General features: G+C 40.7%; 1 protein-coding gene across 3 annotated transcripts in view; it reads left to right on the top strand.

The window, feature by feature from the left end:
• grid2 (glutamate receptor, ionotropic, delta 2) overlaps positions 1 to 20,894 on the top strand; it is a 1,282,048-nt gene that overhangs the window by 1,049,227 nt on the left and 211,927 nt on the right. For all 3 annotated transcript variants that reach the window (XM_061928893.1, XM_061928894.1, XM_061928896.1), the window contains exon 12: positions 19,054 to 19,192. In XM_061928893.1, the coding sequence (XP_061784877.1) occupies positions 19,054 to 19,192 (139 nt within the window). The remainder of the gene's footprint in view (positions 1 to 19,053; positions 19,193 to 20,894) is intronic.

Raw genomic sequence — 20,894 nt, 5'->3', positions numbered from 1 at the left:
AAAAAAAAAGGAGAGTCTTTAATTAAGTCCAAAAAGGTTAACAAAAAGGTGATAGGGCAGAAAAGCACACCATATAACATAGCTAATAAGCGGGAACCTCAGAGGTCGGCAAGGGGAAGGGCTTAGTAAAGGAAAAGTCCACAATAGATATCTTCTCCACCTCAGGGAGGACAGAAAAAAGGTGTATAATAAGGGCGAAAAAAAACATACCCGGATTTGGAGGTCAAGCCAACGCATGCGACGTGGAAGGAACAGGAAACAATAACCAGCAAGGCACAGCTGTCTGTGCCAAACTTAAATAGTCCAAGAACTGATTAGCTGCAGGTGTGCCTCAAGGGCCGCCCCTCGCCCAGGAAGGGTGACCTGCAAAAAAAAAAGCACATCAGGGAAAATACAGGCACAAAATAAAAGGGAAGGCAGGAGAACAATAAAACACAACAGTCTGCTCTATAATACTTGCCAATGAGATTCAGAACTACAAAAAACAAGATACACAAACTGGACATCTTTTTCATAACGCCGTTGTTATTTGACCCCTTTACTCGGATCGCCTTGAAAGTCCAACGACAAAGCACTATGCGAAAAACTGTCTGTAAATTTAGGGTATTTAGTTAAAATCCCTTCCGAATTCTGACAAGCACGTGTGTGTAAAATTTGAGCAAAATTGCTTGAAAAACGTTGTAGCCATCAAGGAGAAATGTTTTTAAAGGGTCTGGTTCTAGCAAGTAATTGCCCATACCTTAACCATTTGTGTAATGATTGTACAACTTTTTTTAATTGTATTTATTTTTTTTTAAAATTAATCAATCCAAAAAAATAATACACAATAATACCATAATAATACAATTCCAGGTATTATTATTATGAGGTGGGTGGGGTGGGGGGGTGGGGTTTGGTGGTAGCAGGGGTGTATATTGTAGCGTCCTGGAAGAGTTAGTGCTGCAAGGGTTTCTGGGTATTTGTTCTGTTGTGTTTATGTTGTGTTACGGTGCAGATGTTCTCCCGAAATGTGTTTGTCATTCTTGTTTGGTGTGGGTTCACAGTGTGGTGCATATTTGTAACAGTGTTAAAGTTGTTTATACGGCCACCCTCAGTGTGACCTGTATGATGGCTGTTGACCAAGTATGGCTTGCATTCACTTGTGTGTGTGTTGAAGCGGCAAAAATTATGTGACTATGTGAAATTATGTGACGCTGTGTGTATGGACGACATGTTGTAGGGAATGCTAAAGGCAGTGCCTTTAAGGCACGCCCCCAATAATGTTGTCCGGGTGGAAATCGGGAGAAATTCGGGGGAATGGTTGACCCGGGAGATTTTCGTGAGGGGCACTGAAATTCGGGAGTCTCCCGGGAATATCGGGAGGTGGAAACCGATATCGGTAATTTCCGATATTACATTTTAAAGCATTTATCGAACAAAAATGAATATCAACAACAGTATCAATAGGACTAAAATATGAGCCTCTTCTGGTGCTAAGATATTATATTATGTTGTGATGTTGTATTTTATTTTTTATGATATTGTATATGTATCGTGTATTTTTTTTTTTTTTTTTTTTTTTTTCTCTCTCTTTTTTTTCTTTTTCTTTTAAATTGTATTTTTACTGCCTTTTTTTTTTATTTTATTTTTTTACATCATGGCCAAACTAACTTTCTGGCTAATTCTGGCTTTTTTTTAACCATGTGTTTTATGAAATTGCATTGTCGCCTTTGAAATAAACTATTTCAAAAATTAAAAAAAAAAAATAATAAGAAGAAGAATTCCAACATAGCAGTGATTAGAAATCCCTCATTGACATTATCATCACAGCCATATAGATATATAAAAAAAAAAATAAAAAAAAATGTTTAAGTGAACAATAGGGTCACAGTGGCTTACACTTGCATCACATCTCATAAGCTTGACAACACATTGTGTTCAATTTGTTCCACAAAGATTAAAAAAAAAGTCATATTTTGGGTTCATTTAATAGTTAAAAATGATTGCACAACTTTGAGGATATTCGCATAGCGTGTATGCGAGTATGTATCGCAAAATATTTTGACTACGACCAATAGGGGGCGGCAAAAAATGTCATAATACTTAACTTCTTCACTCTCGTACGTTTATGTTTGCAACCCGCTTGTGTTCCTCCCACGTGATTGAATCCTTCACGGCATGTTTGACTGCCTGCTTGCACCACTGTGAACACATGATGACAGATGTGTTGATGAAATGATAGGCGCGTGTTTAATACAATATTTGTGTTGACCCAGCCTCCGTGCGGGACTGTCGCTGGGTACTTATTTATCACCAGCGACCACACAAAAAGAATATAAACACAAGTGAAAAATACACATACATAAAAGGCACTGACTTAACCATTTACCCATTTTATCGCGGCGTTAAGGATGGGCACCATGAATGGAAACGCTTCAGAATTCTATATGTGACAATTTAAATGTGAGAATTCAATGTAAATGCATTCTGTTTGAGCTATTTACATTCCCTTATGGAATGTGTGATGTTGCGATTGCGCTTATTCATGCAAATTCAACCAATCTGTATGGCTTAAACGCCCCCATGTCTACAGCGCTATGCCTTCTAGGTAAGTGTTTTTCAACCTCTGTGATACAGTCTGTTGTGCCGTGGGAGATTATTTAATTTCACCTATTTGGGGTAAAAAATATTTTTTGCAAACCAGTAATTATAGTCTGCAAATAATGTGAGTATCCGTGTAATACTCTTCCATATTAGTAGGTGGCAGCCGGTAGCTAATTTCTTTGTAGATGTCGGGAACAGCGGGAGGCAGGGTGCAGGTAAAAAGTTGTCTAATGCTTTAACCAAAAATAAACAAAAGGTGAGTGCCCCTAAGAAAAGGCATTGAAGCTTAGGGAAGGCTATGCAGAATGAAACTAAAACTTTACTGGCTACAAAGTAAACAAAAACAGAACGCTGGACAGCAGCAAAGACTTACTGTGGAGCAAAGACGGCGTCCACAATGTACATCCGAACATTACATGACAATCAACAATGTCCCCACAAAGAAAGATGAAAACAGCTCGGCAGAGTAACCGTGTAATACTCTTCCATATCAGTAGGTGTCAGCCAGTAGCTAATTGCTTTGTAGATGTCGGAAACAGCGGGTGGCAGTGTGCAGGTAAAAAGGTGTCTAATGCTTAAACCAAAAATAAACTAAATGTGAGTGCCCTTAAGAAAAGGCATTGAAGCTTAGGGAAGGCGATGCAGAACAAAACTAAAACTGAACTGGGTACAAAGTAAACAAAAACAGAATGCTGGACAGCAGCAAAGACTTACTGTGGAGCAAAGACGGCGTCCACAATGTACATCCGAATATGACATGACAATCAACAATGTCCCCACAAAGAAGGATAAAAACAACTGAAATATTCTTGATTGCCAAAAAAAGTAGATGCGGGAAATATCGCTCAAAGGAAGACATGAAACTGCTACAGGAAAATACCCAAAAAAGAGAAAAAGCCACCAAAATAGGAGCGCAAGACAAGAACTAAAACAGTAAACACAGGAAAACAGCAAAAAACTCAAAATAAGTCACAGCGTGATGTGACAGGTCGTGACAGTACACCAATTTTGAGACAAGAGCTATAGTGATGCATGGTTGGTTATGGTTTGAAGTCATATCCAACAATTGCGACTTTTTACTGTCAACTGAATTTTGTTTTTTAATGATTTCTGCTGGAGGTGTGCCTCCGGATTTTTTCAACACAAAAAATGTGCCTTGGCTCAAAAAAGGTTGAAAAACACTGGTATAGGCAATGTTGTATATATTAACTAGATGAAGCAATCCTTGAAGAAATTGCGTGTGAATGCTCCAATGCTGAAGTTGAACTTTCAAAATGACTAATTGTTGAAGTAGAGCACACCATTCCTGAACAGGGTGAATATTTTGAAGTTGGAACAGTTTGAATCGGTTGAAAAATGTGGGAATTGTTGAAGTTTGGAAAATGGATATTTCATTTTGAATGGGGATAATGTCCCTAAAAACTGGGAATTGTAGGAAATCCGGGATTTTTTTTCGAATTGTTGAAGGAGAGCACATCATTCCTGAACAGGCTGAATATTTTGAAGTTGGAACAGTTTGAATCAGATGAAAAAATGTGAGAGTTGTGGAACTTTGAAAAATGTCCCATTCTTTTCAACGGGATTTTTTTTTGAAAATGCTAAATATTTTTGAATGTTGTGAATGACTTCAAATGATCAGTGTTGGGATTTTTCAAATCGGTCAATAAATGTTGAGGTAGCAACATTTTTAATTGAGAAATATTATTACGGATTGCCTGGAATCTCGGAAAAACTGGAAATTTTTACAGTTCTAAAAACAACTTTGTTTTTTGTCCTAATTAAAAATGATTTGACGGTGGAATTGGGTTGAAAAATGTGGAAGGAATAGTCAACGGAATAAACAGTAAAAAAAGAGTTTGAAAAAATGGGAATTCCTGGAATTTTTTGGAACTTGTAAAAATGACAGTTTGAATGTCCAGAATGAGTGGAATGTGTTGAAGGTGGAATGGTTTGAATCAGTTGAAAATGGTGGAAATGGTGGAAGTTTGAAAAATGGCCAATTCATTTTGAATGGGAAAAATGTCCCTGGAAAACCTGAAAATTCTGTGAAATCTGGGAATTTGTCAAGGGAAACCCCGCCATTCATTTTGAAGTTGGAACAGTTGGAATTGGGTGAAAAATGTGGAAGGTAGAGTGTGCCAAAATCTGGAGAAGAAGAAGAAGTTGAAGTTGAATAATAAATAGATTAATTTTGGTGTAAAAAATGCTTTGGAGCATTCACACAATAATGGATTAGATTTATAGCACTTTTCTAGACAATCAAAGTCTGTGAATGCATCATTTATTCACTCCACATTCACACTTAATGGTGGTAAGCTACATTTGTAGCCCCAGCGGACCTGGGGTAGACTGATGACCACCACCAAACCAGTACTCACAGGATGGCAGAAGCTGGAATCGAACCTGGGACCCTTAAGTTGCTGGCACAGCCACTCTACCATTTGAGCCATGCCGACCCTATAAGCCTTCAGGACCACAGGCCTCCCCACTTTCTAGTTTGTATTATAGTGTGTGTATATTTATATATTTGTTTTACTTTTATTTAGCCACGATTCTCATTTGCAATGCCGACATAACAAAGAGTTACATGATAGAGATGTTGAGGTGTGATGATATTCTCTCATCGTCTCTCGTTAGTGAAGAAAAAAATACCACTATAGATGACTCTCAGCAGTTCACAGATGCTCTTTACGTGTGTGAGTAAATGTTTTGGAACATATATGCATGTTTAAGATGGACAAACACGTTTCAATCGATAAACATACACAGTAGGACAGCGGACAACAAGGAAACATTTGGTGGTGTTTATTACCACAAAACCAGTGAAGTGGTCACGTTGTCTAAATCGTAAATAAAAAACAGAATACAATGATTTGCAAATCCTTTTTAACCTACATTCAATTGAATAGACTGCAAAGACAAGACACTTAACGTTCAAACTGGTAAACTGTTAATTTTTGGGAAATATTTGGAATTTGATGCCTGCAACATGTTTCTAAAAAGCTGGCACTAGTGGCAAAAAAAGACCGAGAAAGTTGAGGAATGCTCGTCAAACACTTATTCGGAACATCCCACAGATGAACAGGCTAATTGGGAACAGGTGGGTGCCCTGATTGGGTATAAAAGCAACGTCCACGAAATGCTCAGTCATTCACAAACAAAGCATGGGGCGAGGGTCACCACTTTGTGAACAAATGTGTGAGCAAATTGTCGAACAGTTTAAGAACAACATTTTTTTAACAAGCTATTGCAAGGAATTTAGGGATTTCACCATCTACCATACCATCTATCTTGCCATGTAATATCATCAAAAGGTTCAGAGAATCTGGAGAAATCCCTGCATGGAAGGGGCAAGGCTGAAAGCCAACATTAAATGATCCCTCAAGCGGTACTGCATAAAAAAAAACGACATCAGGTTGTAAAGGATTTCACCACATGAGCTCAAGAACACTTCAGAAAACCACTGTCAGTAACTACAGTTTGTCGCTTCATCTGTGAGTGCAAGTTAAAACTCTACTATGCAAAACGAAAGTCATTTATCAACAACACCCAGAAACGAGCTCATCTAAAAATGGACTGATGCAAAGTGGAAAAGTGTTCTGTGGTCTGACGAGTCCACATTTCAAATTGTTTTTGGAAACTGTGGACGTCGAGTCCTGCGGACCAAAAGAGGAAAATAACCATCCAGATTGTTATAGGCGCAGAGTTTAAAAGCTGTGATGGTATGGGGGGTGTACTTATTTCAGCAAGTGCCAAACCACATTCTGGCTTCGTAGTGAAAGAGTGCGGGTACTAGACTGGCCTGCCTGTAGTCCAGACCTACGTAGAGTATGACAACGGAGACCCCGGACTGTTGAACAACTTAGGCTGTGCATCAAGCAAGAATGGGAAATAATTCCACCTGAAAAGCTTCAAAAATTGGTCTCCTCAGTTCCCAAACGTTTACTGAGTGTTGTTAAAAGGAAAGGCCATGTAAAACAGTGGTAAAAATGCCCCTGTGCCAACTTTTTTGCCAACTTATTCTAAGTTAATGATTGTTTGCAAAAATAATGAAGTTTCTCAGTTCGAACATTAAATATCTTGTTTTTACAGTCTAATCAATTGAATATAAGTTGAAAAGGATTTGCAAATCTTTGTATTCTGTTTTTATTTACGAATTAAACAACGTGCCAACTTCACTGGTTTTGGGTTTTGTAGAATTTTAATTATTTGTTACTAGTATTATTAATTATATATTGAATTAAAACAGTACAGTTTTGCACAATTAGCCGAGTATGTGCAATAATTATAGCAATAAATACGGTAAATCATGCAGAGTATTCACTTTACTGTATACGACATTCAAAACCCCAAATTGTCTCAATCCATCAGGTGCGATTGTTAGTCTTGATTTGAGTTAAGCACAATGTTAATATTTCATTGCACTCTAAGAATAGTTTAGCTTCCAAAAAAAAAAATTGGACATGGAGATGCAGACACTCCCGGTTGTGTTACATATTTCATCAAAGTTGCAAGCGCCGCCTAAAAAAAAAAATCACCATGAAAATAGTTTTTGACGCTACAATATTTGGTCTTCTCCTTTAATTGAATGGCTCCTCTCTGCATGAATATTTCCTGTATGAAAAAAAAAAAAAAAAAAGCACAACACCAAATTTCCTGTGTGGTGGAATGAGTCACAAAGGTCATATTATAGAAGCTGTTCGAGTCTGAGTAGTCACGGCTTTGCATACATCAGAGGTTATGAGAAGAAGAAGAAAAAAAAACAAATTTGCGGCTGCTGGTCTTGCATGGTTCTTTGGAAAGGTTCCTATTCCCGTTGGCAATGCCAGAACATAATTCCTCATGAATACTTCATGCAGGAGCTTAATCAAAAAACACTATTTGCTCATTTATTTCATTTTCATTTGGAACACCGCCGATATACAATTGCAGAAGATTTGTATTTATTTGTTGTGGCTTCAAAATCCCCCATGGGGAAATAGTCTTTCTCTCTCTCGACCACACAACTTTGTTATGTCTGAAAGTCCGTGTAAATGTGGGTCTTGAACCTGTGGCTCAACGATCTTACAGGCAAGCTTTAACAGTACAAAGATCCAACCTCTGGTTGTGTTGGTTCCGTTCTTACGGCTAATGATGGGTCAAACGATACTGAAGCATCAACGCATACAAGGAGTGATACTGCAATGTGTCCTATCCAGTGTTGGGTTGGTTACTGAAAACCAGTAACTAGTTACAGTTACTATTTCAAAAGTAACTCAGTTACTAACTCAGTTACTTACACCAAAAAAGTAATGTGTTACTGTGAAAACTAACTATTTAGTTACTCCCATTAATGCCTTTTAAGCCTTCATTTCAGTACTGTTATTGCACTGGAGAATAATACAATCTGTTGATCAACTTGACATGCATTTGCATCACTGAACTCTGCTAAGCAATGTGGTCTACATATAACACACAAAGACAAAGATATGTTTCACAGGGCCAATTTATTTCAGGCCAGAATAAATTGACACAACTGTTTTAAATAGCTGCAACATAACATACATAAGTAACAAACAGCATAGCTGTAAACCAAGGAAGGCACACATGACATTCAGAAAGCCTAACAAGGCATTTTTTTCTCTCTCAAGGAATTGTGAAATAAAACCATGTCTTCAGTGAAGCCCAGAACACTCTACGCATTTCCCCAGTTTTAGTTTAGAGAAAAGGAAAGATTGGCCTGGCCCACTAGGATCCCTCTTTATGTTTGTGAACTTTATAGTCTTCTTTTTTTCTTCTTTTTTTTTTTTTAAAGCTCCCATTAATGCCCTTTTAGCCTTCATTTCAGTACTGTTATTACACTGGAGAATAATATCAACTTGACATGTATTTGCATCACTGAACTCTGCTTAGCAATGTGGTCTACATACAACACACAAAGACAAAGATATGTTTCACAGGGCCAATTTATTTCAGGCCAGAACAAATTGACACAACTATTTTAAATAGCTGCAACATAACATACATAAGTAACAAACAGCATAGCTGTAAACCAAGGAAGGAACACATGACATTCAGAAAGCCTAACAAGGCATTTTTCTCTCTCTCAAGGAATTGTGAAATAAAACCATGTCTTCAGTGAAGCCCAGAACACTCTACGCATTTCCCCAGTTTTAGTTTAGAGAAAAGGAAAGATTGGCCTGGCCCACTAGGATCCCTCTTTACGTTTGTGAACTTTATAGTCTATACATTTAGAGTGATGTGATAATCAAACACTCTAGAAGTCTAGAATGAAAGAGTATATAAGAGAATTGACAAGAGTGTGTGTACCTTCAGTGCTGAATGATGAGCAGAGGCAGAGTTTGGAGTGTCATCTTTAGCTTGCTTTCCATGTTTATGTGCTCACTGTCCATTGTGTCCAAGAACTTGGAAATTGTTTCCGTGCCATTTGCTGTTTGACGCCGGTATCATGCTAATTAGCTGCCTGAAAGCGGGTGACTCCACTGTAGAAATAGCCTGCATGTCTTCTAGTACATACGCTGCAATGGCTCTATTAATGTTGTCCTGGCTAGCAGTCCTTCCGTTAAAATCCTTAGGTGAAGTGTGTCTCTCTTTACTAGATTCGTCAAAGCATGTTACTTTGGTAGCTGTTTCAGCAGATTTGAATTGCTGTTTTGGGCAGTAGATGGGATCTTTGCCAAGGCTGCCCTTTGTCACCGATTCTGTTCATAACTTTTATGGACAGAATTTCTAGGCGCAGTCAAGGCGTTGAGGGGATCTGGTTTGGTGGCTGCAGGATTAGGTCTCTGCTTTTTGCAGATGATGTGGTCCTGATGGCTTCATCTGGCCAGGATCTTCAGCTCTCACTGGATCGGTTCGCAGCTGAGTGTGAAGCGACTGGGATGAGAATCAGCACCTCCAAGTCGGAGTCCATGGTTCTCGCCCGGAAAAGGGTGGAGTGCCATCTCCGGGTTGGGGAGGAGATCTTGCCCCAAGTGGAGGAGTTCAAGTACCTCGGAGTCTTGTTCACGAGTGAGGGAAGAGTGGATCGTGAGATCGACAGGCGGATCGGTGCGGCGTCTTCAGTAATGCGGACGCTGTATCGATCCGTTGTGGTGAAGAAGGAGCTGAGCCGGAAGGCAAAGCTCTCAATTTACCGGTCGATCTACGTTCCCATCCTCACCTATGGTCATGAGCTTTGGGTTATGACCGAAAGGACAAGATCACGGGTACAAGCGGCCGAAATGAGTTTCCTCCGCCGGGTGGCGGGGCTCTCCCTTAGAGATAGGGTGAGAAGCTCTGCCATCCGGGAGGGGCTCAAAGTAAAGCCGCTGCTCCTCCACATCAAGAGGAGCCAGATGAGGTGGTTCGGGCATCTGGTTAGGATGCCACCCGAACGCCTCCCTAGGGAGGTGTTTAGGGCACGTCCGACCGGTAGGAGGCCGCGGGGAAGACCCAGGACACGTTGGGAAGACTATGTCTCTCGGCTGGCCTGGGAACGCCTCGGGGTCCCACAGGAAGAGGGAAGTCTGGGCTTCCCTGCTTAGGCTGCTGCCCCCGCGACCCGACCTCGGATAAGCGGAAGAAGATGGATGGATGGATGGATGGGATCTTTGATCTAAGACACAACTTACATTTAACTAAAATGTTCTTTTCTTTGTGATCGACAAAAGAAAAGTAGTGAAAATATCTCCATGTTAAGAAACTAGATTGCGGCTCTGCCATGATGTCTTGTTAGTAAACACAGACACGCCCCCTCTCCCTCCTTCCCTCCCCACACCCACACCCAGACACACACAGAGCGCGCCTCTTGTGACACAAGAGATTCAGAAGGACGACACTGCAACTCTCCAATAAAACACACTCAGATCTTCTGTTTGTAGCTGATACTACATAAAAAATAACGTAAAATAACGCAGTAATGCATCATGTAGTAACGGTAACTGAGTTACTGAATATAAAAAATAACGCGTTAGACTAATAGTTAGTTATTGCCGAAACTAACGGTGTTACAGTAACGCGTTACTTTGTAACGTGTTACTTTGTAACGTGTTACTTTGTAACGCATTACTTTGTAACGCATTACTTTGTAACGCGTTAGTCCCAACACTGGTCCTATCACACAAAACCAACTTTTCTTACCCACTGGTGTCTGTTTTTGTCCATCCATCCCACCATTTTCTGTATTTGGTAATCATAACAATAGAAGCATGATGGAGATATTTATAAAAACATATTGCCTTCCATCATACTTCCTCCAAACGAGCCGTTTGAAATTTGCCCAATTCTTCTTTCCAAATGGTGGTGTCAGCAGATATCTCTATATATGGTAAAGTTTAATCAGAAGAGCATTGCGCGAGTCTGACATTGTAGTCCAACGTTGCACTCGATAAGTTGCTTCTTTTTCTCTAGCCCGGGGGCTCTTTAGCGCCGCCCGAGTGGCTCCCTGGAGCTTTTTCAAAAACGTATGAAAATAGAAGAAGATGGGGGAACAACTATATTTTTGTTATGATAGGGTTTCTGACACAAACCTCCCTAATTGTTAGAAATCCCACTGTTTATATTAAACAAGATTATCCGATGAGAGTATTTGGCGAGCGCCGTTTTGTCCTACTAATTTTGGCGGTCCTTGAACTCACCGTAGTTTGTTTACATGTACAACTTTCTTCAATGATGCCAGAGGAAGACATGTTTTATGCCACTCATTCTTTGTCTCATTTTGTCCACCAAACGTTTTATGCTGTGCGTGAATGTACACAGGTGAGCTTTGTTGATGTTATTGACTTGTGTGGAGTGCTAATCAGACATATTTGGTCAGTGCATGACTGCAAGCTAATCGATGCTAACATACTATTTAGGCTAGATGTATGTACGTAATGCATTATTAGGCCTCACTTGTAGGTATAGTTGAGCTCATTTAATTTCCTTTACGCATTTCCTCTGTTTGTTTAATTTTGTGGAAGACTTGCGCTTCCGGGTTCTTCGGACCACCAATCATCGACATGCCAGGCTCTTCCAGGGTAACAACAATGTTTTATTGTTAGCAATGTGCAAAGTCTTCTAGTGCTTTTCAGCAATTGTCTTTCGCAGTGTATCAATGAGTTTTAAGTTGGGACTTAAATGCCAAATTATTTTGATACTTTTCGGTACTTTTCTAAATACAGGGGACCACAAAAAATTGCATTATTGTTTTTTGTTTTTTTTAACAAAAACTCTTATGGTACATTAAACATATGTTTCTTATTGCAATTGTGTCCTTAAATAAAATAGTGAAGATACGAGACAAATTGTCTTTTATTAGTAAGTAAGCAAACAAAGGCTCCTAATTAGTCTGCTGACGTATGCAGTAACATATTGTGTCATTTCTCATTCTATTATTTTGTCAAAAATTATGAAGGACAAGCTGTAAAAATGGATTATTAATCGACTTGTTCATTTACTGTTAATATCTGCTTACTTTCTCTTTTAACATGTTCTATCTACACTTCTGTTAAAATATAATAATCACTTATTTGTCTGTTGTTTGATACTTTACATTAGTTTTGGATGATACCACAAATTTGGGTATCAATCCGATACCATGTTGTTACAGTCATATTCAAAGTCCTCATGTGTCCAGGGACATATTTCCTGAGTTTATAAACATAATATAAATTTTTTTTAAACAAAAGAAGATGTTGTGATGCCAAAAAATATTGACGTAATCATAGTATCGACTAGATACGCTACTGTACTTGGTATCATTACAGTGGATGTTAGGTGTATATCCACCAATGGCGTTTGTTTACATGTTGACGGACCGGTACTTTTCAAAGGCAGTATAGTACCGAATATGATTCATTAGTATCGCGGTACTATACTAATATCGGTATACCGTACAACCCTACAGTCTAATCAATTAATCTATCAGTGAATAGACGAGACAATTAAGTTCCCCTTAAATTTGAATTTGTCATCAACTATATGCCGCCAACTTGGTGGGAACAGTTTGACGAAAGGACCAAAAAAAAAGAAAACCAACCGGCAGCGTCTTAATAACACATGTGACATCCACCCACTCTCTTTATCTACTCCCTCGTTCCTTTTTTCAACACATTGTTGCTTTACCCCGTCCTCTCGCCAATTCCCCTTCAAGGCTTCATTGCTTCATACATTTGATTTGATTGAAATGTGTTATCATCCTCACATGCAGTGGTATCTCCTCCGGAGTCCCGACAATGCGTTTTTGCTGTTGACATCAAGTTTTAGCAGGAGCCTGAGGGTACTGAGATACGGGAAGAAGTGCTTTACAGGCGTTTCAAACACCCCATCTGCATGTCTCGTGTGCTGGAAGCTTCTATGTTACACCGTATGACAGACATAGTGTTATGAATCCGGCCTTATTCTCCCCAATGGTGAATTAACGACTGCTTGTCATCGCTGATGGCATTGATTTTTCTGGACAACTGTCCATCCAACTATCGGATTCAACATATGCAAAATCCCATACGGGAGTGTGGATTCTTCAATTTACTTCAAGGCGCATTCACAAAAGAGATCTTCAAAAAAGGGAAGGATTTTAAAGTAGATGCTACGGTGGTTGGTTGCTATGTTTTTATTGAACCAACCATATGCTTTCCCACACACTGTTTTTGAAACATCCATCCATTCATCCATCTTCTTCCGCTTATCCGAGGTCGGCCCAAACAGGGAAGCCCAGACTTCCCTCTCCCCAGCCACTTCGCCCAGCTCTTCCCGGGGGATCCCGAGGCGTTCCCAGGCCAGCCGGGAGACATAGTCTTCCCAACGTGTCCTGGGTCTTCCCCGTGGCCTCCTACCGGTCCCTAGGGAGGCGTTCGGATGGCATCCTGACCACCTCATCTGGCTCCTCTCGATGTGGAGGAGCAGCGGCTTTACTTTGAGCCCCTCCCGGATGACAGAGCTTCTCACCCTATCTCTAAGGGAGAGACCCGCCACCCGGCGGAGGAAACTAATTTTGGCCGCTTGTACCCGTGATCTTGTCCTTTCGGTCATAACCCAAAGCTCATGACCATAGGTGAGGATGGGATTGTAGATCAACCGGTAAATTGAGAGCTTTGCCTTCCGGCTCAGCTCCTGCTTCACCACAACGGATCGATACAGCGTCCGCATTACTTAAGAGACATAGTCTTCCCAACGTGTCCTGGGTCTTTCCCATGGCCTCCTACCGGTCGGACGTGCTCTAAACACCTCCCCAGTGAGGCGTTCCGGTGGCATCCAAACCAGATGCCCGAACCACCTCATTTGGCTCCTCTCGATGTGGAGGAGCAACGGCTTTACTTTGAGCTCCTCCCAGATGACAGAGCTTCTCACCCTATCTCTAAGGGAGAGACCCGCCACCCGGCGGAGGAAACTCGTTTCGTCCGCTTGTACCCGTGATCTTGTCCTTTCGGTCATAACCCAAAGCTCATGACCATAAGTGAGGATGGGATTGTAGATCAACCGGTAAATTGAGAGCTTTGCCTTCCGGCTCAGCTCCTTGTTCACCACAACGGATCGATACAGCGTCCGCATTTCTGAAGACGCTGCACCGATTAGCTTGTCGATCTCACGATCCACTCTTCCCTCACACGTGAACAAGACTCCGAGGTATTTTTTAAATTGATATGCTGTAAAAAAAATAAAAAAATAAAAACGCAAATAATATGGTAAAATTGTGCCGACTGAGCTGCCAGTTTTATACAGTACAATCTAAAGGTTATACTCTTGGCAGGGTCCTTGAGGGTGCATGGGAGTTTGCCCAACCAGTCTACATGTGTTTTGTGCACTTGGAGAAGGCATTCGACCGTGTCCCTCGGGAAGTCCTGTGGGGAGTGCTCAGAGAGTATGGGGTATCGGACTGTCTGATTGTGGTAGTCCGCACCCTGTATGATCAGTGCCAGAGCTTGGTCCGCATTGCCGGCAGTAAGTCGGACACGTTTCCAGTGAGGGTTGGACTGCCCCAAGGCTGCCCTTTGTCACCGATTCTGTTCATAACTTTTATGGACAGAATTACTAGGCGCAGTCAAGGCGTTGAGGGGATCTGGTTTGGTGGCTGCAGGATTAGGTCTCTGCTTTTTGCAGATGATGTAGTCCTGATGGCTTCATCTGGCCAGGATCTTCAGTTCTCACTGGATCGGTTCGCAGCTGAGTGTAAAGCGACTGGGATGAGAATCAGCACCCCCAAGTCCGAGTCCATGGTTCTCGCCCGGAAAAGGGTGGAGTGCCATCTCCGGGTTGGGGAGGAGATCTTGCCCCAAGTGGGACGGCGTGGCGCAGTGGAAGAGTGGCCGTGCACAACCCGAGGGTCCCTGGTTCAATCCCCACCTAGTACCAACCTCGTCATGTCCGTTGTGTCCTGAGCAAGACACTTCACCCTTGCTCCTGATGGGTGCTGGTTAGCGCCTTGCATGGCAGCTCCCTCCATCAGTGTGTGAATGTGTGTGTGAATGGGTAAATGTGGAAGTAGTGTCAAAGCGCTTTGAGTACCTTGAAGGTAGAAAAGCGCTATACAAGTACAACCCAAGTGGAGGAGTACAAGTACCTCGGAGTCTTGTTCACGAGTGGGGGAAGAGTGGATCGTGAGATCGACAGGCGGATCGGTGCGGCGTCTTCAGTAATGCGGACGCTGTATCGATCCGTTGTGGTGAAGAAGGAGCTGAACCGGAAGGCAAAGCTCTCAATTTACCGGTCGATCTACGTTCCCATCCTCACCTATGGTCATGAGCTTTGGGTTATGACCGAAAGGACAAGATCACGGGTACAAGCGGCCGAAATGGGTTTCCTCCGCCGGGTGGCGGGGCCCGACCTCGGATAAGCGGAAGAAGATGGATGGATGGATGGAATCTAAAGGTTTTGGTTTTACGTAAAAAAAGACAGACCATCATACACATGTTGTATATATACACATTTATAGTCATACTGTATATCATTCACTGTTAACAGTGGTTCCGTTTTTCCATTCCATTTAGTTTAATTCCATGTATTTTTTTTTATTTATATGCTGTTAAAAAAAAAGGAAAAACCCTGCAAATATTACGGTAAAATTGTGGTGACTCAGCTGCCAGTTTTATACAGTACAATCTAAAGATTTGGTTTTACATATAAAAAAAAGACAGACAATTATACACGTTTTATAAATACCGTATTTTTCGGAGTGTACAAACCCCGTTTCCATATGAGTTGGGAAATTGTGTTAGATGTAAATATAAACGGAATACAATGATTTGCAAATCATTTTCAACCCATATTCAGTTGAATGCACTACAAAGACAAGATATTTGATGTCCAAACTCATAAACTTTTTTTTTTTTTCTGCAAATAATAATTAACTTAGAATTTCATGGCTGCAACACGTGCCAAAGTAGTTGGGAAAGGGCATGTTCACCACTGTGGTACATGGCCTTTCCTTTTAACAATACTCAGTAAACGTTTGGGAACTGAGGAGACACATTTTTAAGCTTCTCATGTGGAATTATTTCCCATTCTTGCTTGATGTACAGCTTAAGTTGTTCAACAGTCCGGGGATGTCCGTTGTGGTATTTTAGGCTTCATAATGCTCCAAAACCTGTATGTACCTTTCAGCATTAATGGTGCCTTCACAGATGTGTAAGTTACCCATGTCTCGGGCACTAATACACCCCCATACCATCACAGATGCTGGCTTTTCAACTTTGCGCCTATAACAATCCGGATGGTTCTTTTCCTCTTTGGTCCGGAAGACATGACGTCCACAGTTTCCAAAAACAATTTGAAATGTGGACTCGTCAGACCACAGAACAATTTTCCACTTTGTATCAGTCCATCTTAGATGAGCTCAGGCCCAGCGAAGCCGACGGCGTTTCTGGGTGTTGTTGATAAACGGTTTTCGCCTTGCATAGGAGAGTTGTAACTTGCACTTACAGATGTAGCGACCGACTGTAGTTACTGACAGTGGGTTTCTGAAGTGTTCCTGAGCCCATGTGGTGATATCCTTTACACACTGATGTCGCTTGTTGATGCAGTACAGCCTGAGGGATCGAAGGTCACGAGCTTAGCTGCTTACGTGGAGTGATTTCTCCAGATTCTCTGAACCCTTTGATGATATTACGGACCGTAGATGGTGAAATCCCTAAATTCCTTGCAATAGCTGGTTGAGAAATGTTGTTCTTAAACTGTTCAACAATTTGCTCACGCATTTGTTGACAAAGTGGTGACCCTCGCCCCATCCTTGTTTATGAATGACTGAGCATGTCATGGAATCTACTTTTAAACCCAATCATGGCACCCACCTGTTCCCAATTAGCCTGTTCACCTGTGGGATGTTCCAAATAAGTGTTTGATGAGCATTCCTCATTTTTATCAGTATTTATTGCCACCTTTCCTAACTTCTTTGTCACGTGTTGCTGGCATCAAATTCTAAAGTTAATGATTATTTGCAAAATATGTTGTCTTTGTAGCATATTCAACTGAATATGGGTTGGAAATTATTTGCAAATCATTGTATTCCGTTCATATTTACATCTAACACAATTTCCCAACTCATATGGAAACGGGGTTTGTAAGTCGCTCCGGAGTATAAGTCGCACTGGCCGAAAATGCATAATAAAGAAGGGACAAAACATATATAAGTCGCACTGGAGTATAAGTCGCATTTTTTGGGGAAATTTATTTCATAAAACCCAACACCAAGAATAGACATTTGAAAGGCAATTTAAAATAAATAAAGAATAGTGAACAACAGGCTGAATAAGTGTACGTTATATGAGGCATAAATAACCAACTGAGAACGTGCCTGGTATGTTAACGTAACATATTATGGTAAGAGTCATTCAAATAATTATAACATATAGAACATGCTATACGTTTACCAAACAATCTGTCACTCCTAATCGCTAAATCCCATGAAATCTTATACGTCTAGTCCAGGGGTCGGCAACAAAATGTTGAAAGAGCCATATTGGACCAAAAATACAAAAACAAATCTGTCTGGAGCTGCAAAAAATTAAAAGCCATGTTACATACATATAGTGTGTCATGAGATATAAATTGAATTAAGAGGACTTAAAGAAAACTGAATGACCTCAAATATACCTACAAATGAGGCATAATGATGTAATATGTACATATAGCTAGCCTAAATAGCATGTTAGCATCGATTAGCTTGCAGTCATGCAGTGACCAAATATGTCTGATTAGCACTCCACACAAGTCAATAACATCAACAAAACTCACCTTTCATGCACAACCTTAAAAGTTTGGTGGACAAAATGAGACAGAAAAAGAAGTGGCATAAAACACGTCCTACAAAGTCGGAGAAAGTTATACATGTAAACAAACTACGGCGAGTTCAAGGACTGCCAAAATTATTAGGACAAAACGGCGGTAGCCAAATACTCGAATCAGTGAAGCATGTTTAATACAAACAGTGTGCTTTGTAACAATCAGGGAGGTTTGTGTCATGTTTGTCCTCCGACAGAAACCATATTAAAACAAAAAATAGACTTTTTTCCCCTCATCTTTTTCCATTTTTCATACATTTTTGAAAAAGCTCCAGAGAGCCACTAGGGCGGCGCTAAAGAGCCGCATGCGGCTCTAGAGCCGCGGGTTGCCGTCCCCTGGTCTAGTCTCTTACGTGAATGAGCTGGATAATATTATTTGATACTTTACGGTAATGTGTTAATAATTTCACACATAGGTCGCTCCTGAGTATAAGTCGCTCCCCCGGCTAAACTATGAAAAAAACTGCAACTTATAGTCCGAAAAATACGGTACACATTTATATTCATACTGTATATTATTCACTGTTAAAAGTGGCCCTTTGAGGGCATCCATAACTGCGACGTGGCCCCTTAACCAGTTTGACATGCCTGTTCTAAAGGATTTATTACAATCTCCGCAAAAGCTGAGTAATGTTTGCTGTGGTCTGGAACAACATGGCACACAAACAACTATCAGACAATATTACATATGGATAATGTGTCACGCTGTGTCAAATAAAAAGTGGTAATCATGGTGAGGTCCCAAACTTCTAGTCAACATGCTCTTTTTTTTCACTCATTCGCTCCTCATCTGTTTCACCGTTACACAATCCGAAATTTGCATGCAAGTTGCGCCGCCCATTATTTGCTTCTTTTTAGATTATCACATTCTAATTACCCCGAGAAGCCATAATATAACATTGAAATCAAAATTAGATTAATTGTCCGGGCCTAGAAGGATCCGGTATGCCGTCATTAAAATGAAAACATATCATGACGGTAGCGCAGCATGAAAGCGATTTTGCAATTTGCCAAGGGTTAAACTTTGAAGCTGTGACTCAGACTGCGCGCAGAGAGCTTTGTACCTCCGAGTATAAATATTTGATCACCAAACTGCCTTTCTAAATGAGCACAACTTGTATTCTGTGCACTTTCTTCTTCCTGCCGTGCCTCCGTGGAATTCGTTCTTCGTTTTCTTGCAAATGTGTATTTGTGTTGCACATGCCTGTGTTCAATTTTGTGTGTTTGCATCTAGGCGGAGAGGTGCCCTACACCACCCTGGCAACAAGAATGATGATGGGCGTTTGGTGGATGTTCGCTCTCATCGTCATCTCCTCCTACACGGCCAATTTAGCAGCCTTCCTGACCATCACACGTATAGAAAACTCCATACAGTGAGTATCCTCGAGGCTTTTTCACACTTTTTGATAATTTCATAATGAAGCAGGGGTATTTTATTTGAACCTCTTAAGGCCCAAGCTGTTTGTTCACATGCTTGTTTTATTTCTCTTTGCTATTTGGGCTCATTGGACCCTAATTAGAATAAAAACTAAGAATCATCTTTTGATATGATGTACTTAGTCCATATGTAACTGTGGAGGGGGGCGTGGCCTGCGGACCTGCAGCGAAGCAGGGTGTGCCTGTCGCTGATCTCGAAGCCGGTCCTTGGCACACCCCGCTTCGCTGCAGGTCCGCAGGCCACGCCCCCTCCACAGTAACAAACGTGTACTTCATGTTTAGTGACATGCTAATTATTATTTTTACACTTTTTTTTTCCTAAATTCCATTGTATGTTATACTCTTCTGACACCACCAGATGGCAGTATAAGTGTCCCCATAAGCGGCCATAAGACCCCAATTCAGTAGTGTACACAATTTTGGAAATGAAAGCTAAAAGGTGCTGTCCACGCATGTGGCCACTAAGGCCTTTAGAGGTTATAAAGCAACCACATATAGTATCTACTGTGGTGTAGCACCCATTTTTACTTTTTCAACACACATTTTTAGAGATGTCCTATAATATCGGTATCGGTTTCAAAGTTATTGGTATCGGTTTCAAAAAGTAACATTTATGACTTTTTAAAACGCCGCTGTGTACACGGACGTAGGGAGAAATACAGAGCGCCAATGAACCTTTGAGGCACTGCCTTTGCGTGCCGGCCCAGTCGAATAATATTTACAGCTTTTCACACACGCAAGTGAATGCAAAGCATACTGGGTCAACAGCCATACAGGTCACACTGAGGGTGGCCGTATAAACAACTTTAACACTGTTACAAATATGCGCCACACTGTGAACCCACACCAAAAAAGAATGACAAACACATTTCGGGAGAACATCCGCACCGTAACACAACATAAACACAACAGAAGAAATACCCAGAACCCCTTGCAGCACTAACTCTTCCGGGACGCTACAATATACACCCCCGTTACCCCCTAGTGCCCCCTCACCTCAACCCCGCCCACCTCAACATCATCATGCTCTCTCAGGGAGAGCATGTCCCAAATTCCAAGCTGCTGTTTTGAGGCATGTTAAAAAAAATAATGCACTTTGTGACTTCAATAATAAATATGGCAGTGCCATGTTGGCATTTTTTTTTTCCATAACTTGAGTTGATTTATTTTTGGAAAACCTTGTTACATTGTTTAATGCATCCAGCGGGGCATCACAACAAAATTAGGCACAATAATGTGTTAATTCCATGACTGTATATATCAGTATCGGTTGATATCGGATATCGGCAAAAAAGCCATTATCGGACATCTCTACAAATTGTATTTTATTACATATTTTGTCAACATTATTAAGGACAAGTGGTAGAAAATGAATTATTAATCTTTTTGTTCATTTACTGTTAATATCTGCTTACTTTCGCTTTTAACATATTCTATCTACACTTCTGTTAAAATGTAATAATCACGTATTATTCTGTTGTTTGATACTTTACATTAGTTTTGAATGACACCACAAATTTAGGTATCAATCCGATACCAAGTTGTTACATGATCATACATTGGTCATATTCAAAGTCCTCATGTGTCCAGGGACATATTTCCTGAGTTTATAAACATAATATAAATTTAAAAAAAAAC

This window comes from Nerophis lumbriciformis, linkage group LG33, assembly GCF_033978685.3.
Source record: "Nerophis lumbriciformis linkage group LG33, RoL_Nlum_v2.1, whole genome shotgun sequence".
Lineage (NCBI taxonomy): Eukaryota > Metazoa > Chordata > Actinopteri > Syngnathiformes > Syngnathidae > Nerophis > Nerophis lumbriciformis.
Note: the sequence above shows the minus strand (reverse complement) of the source record. Positions and strands in the feature narration are given on the sequence as shown.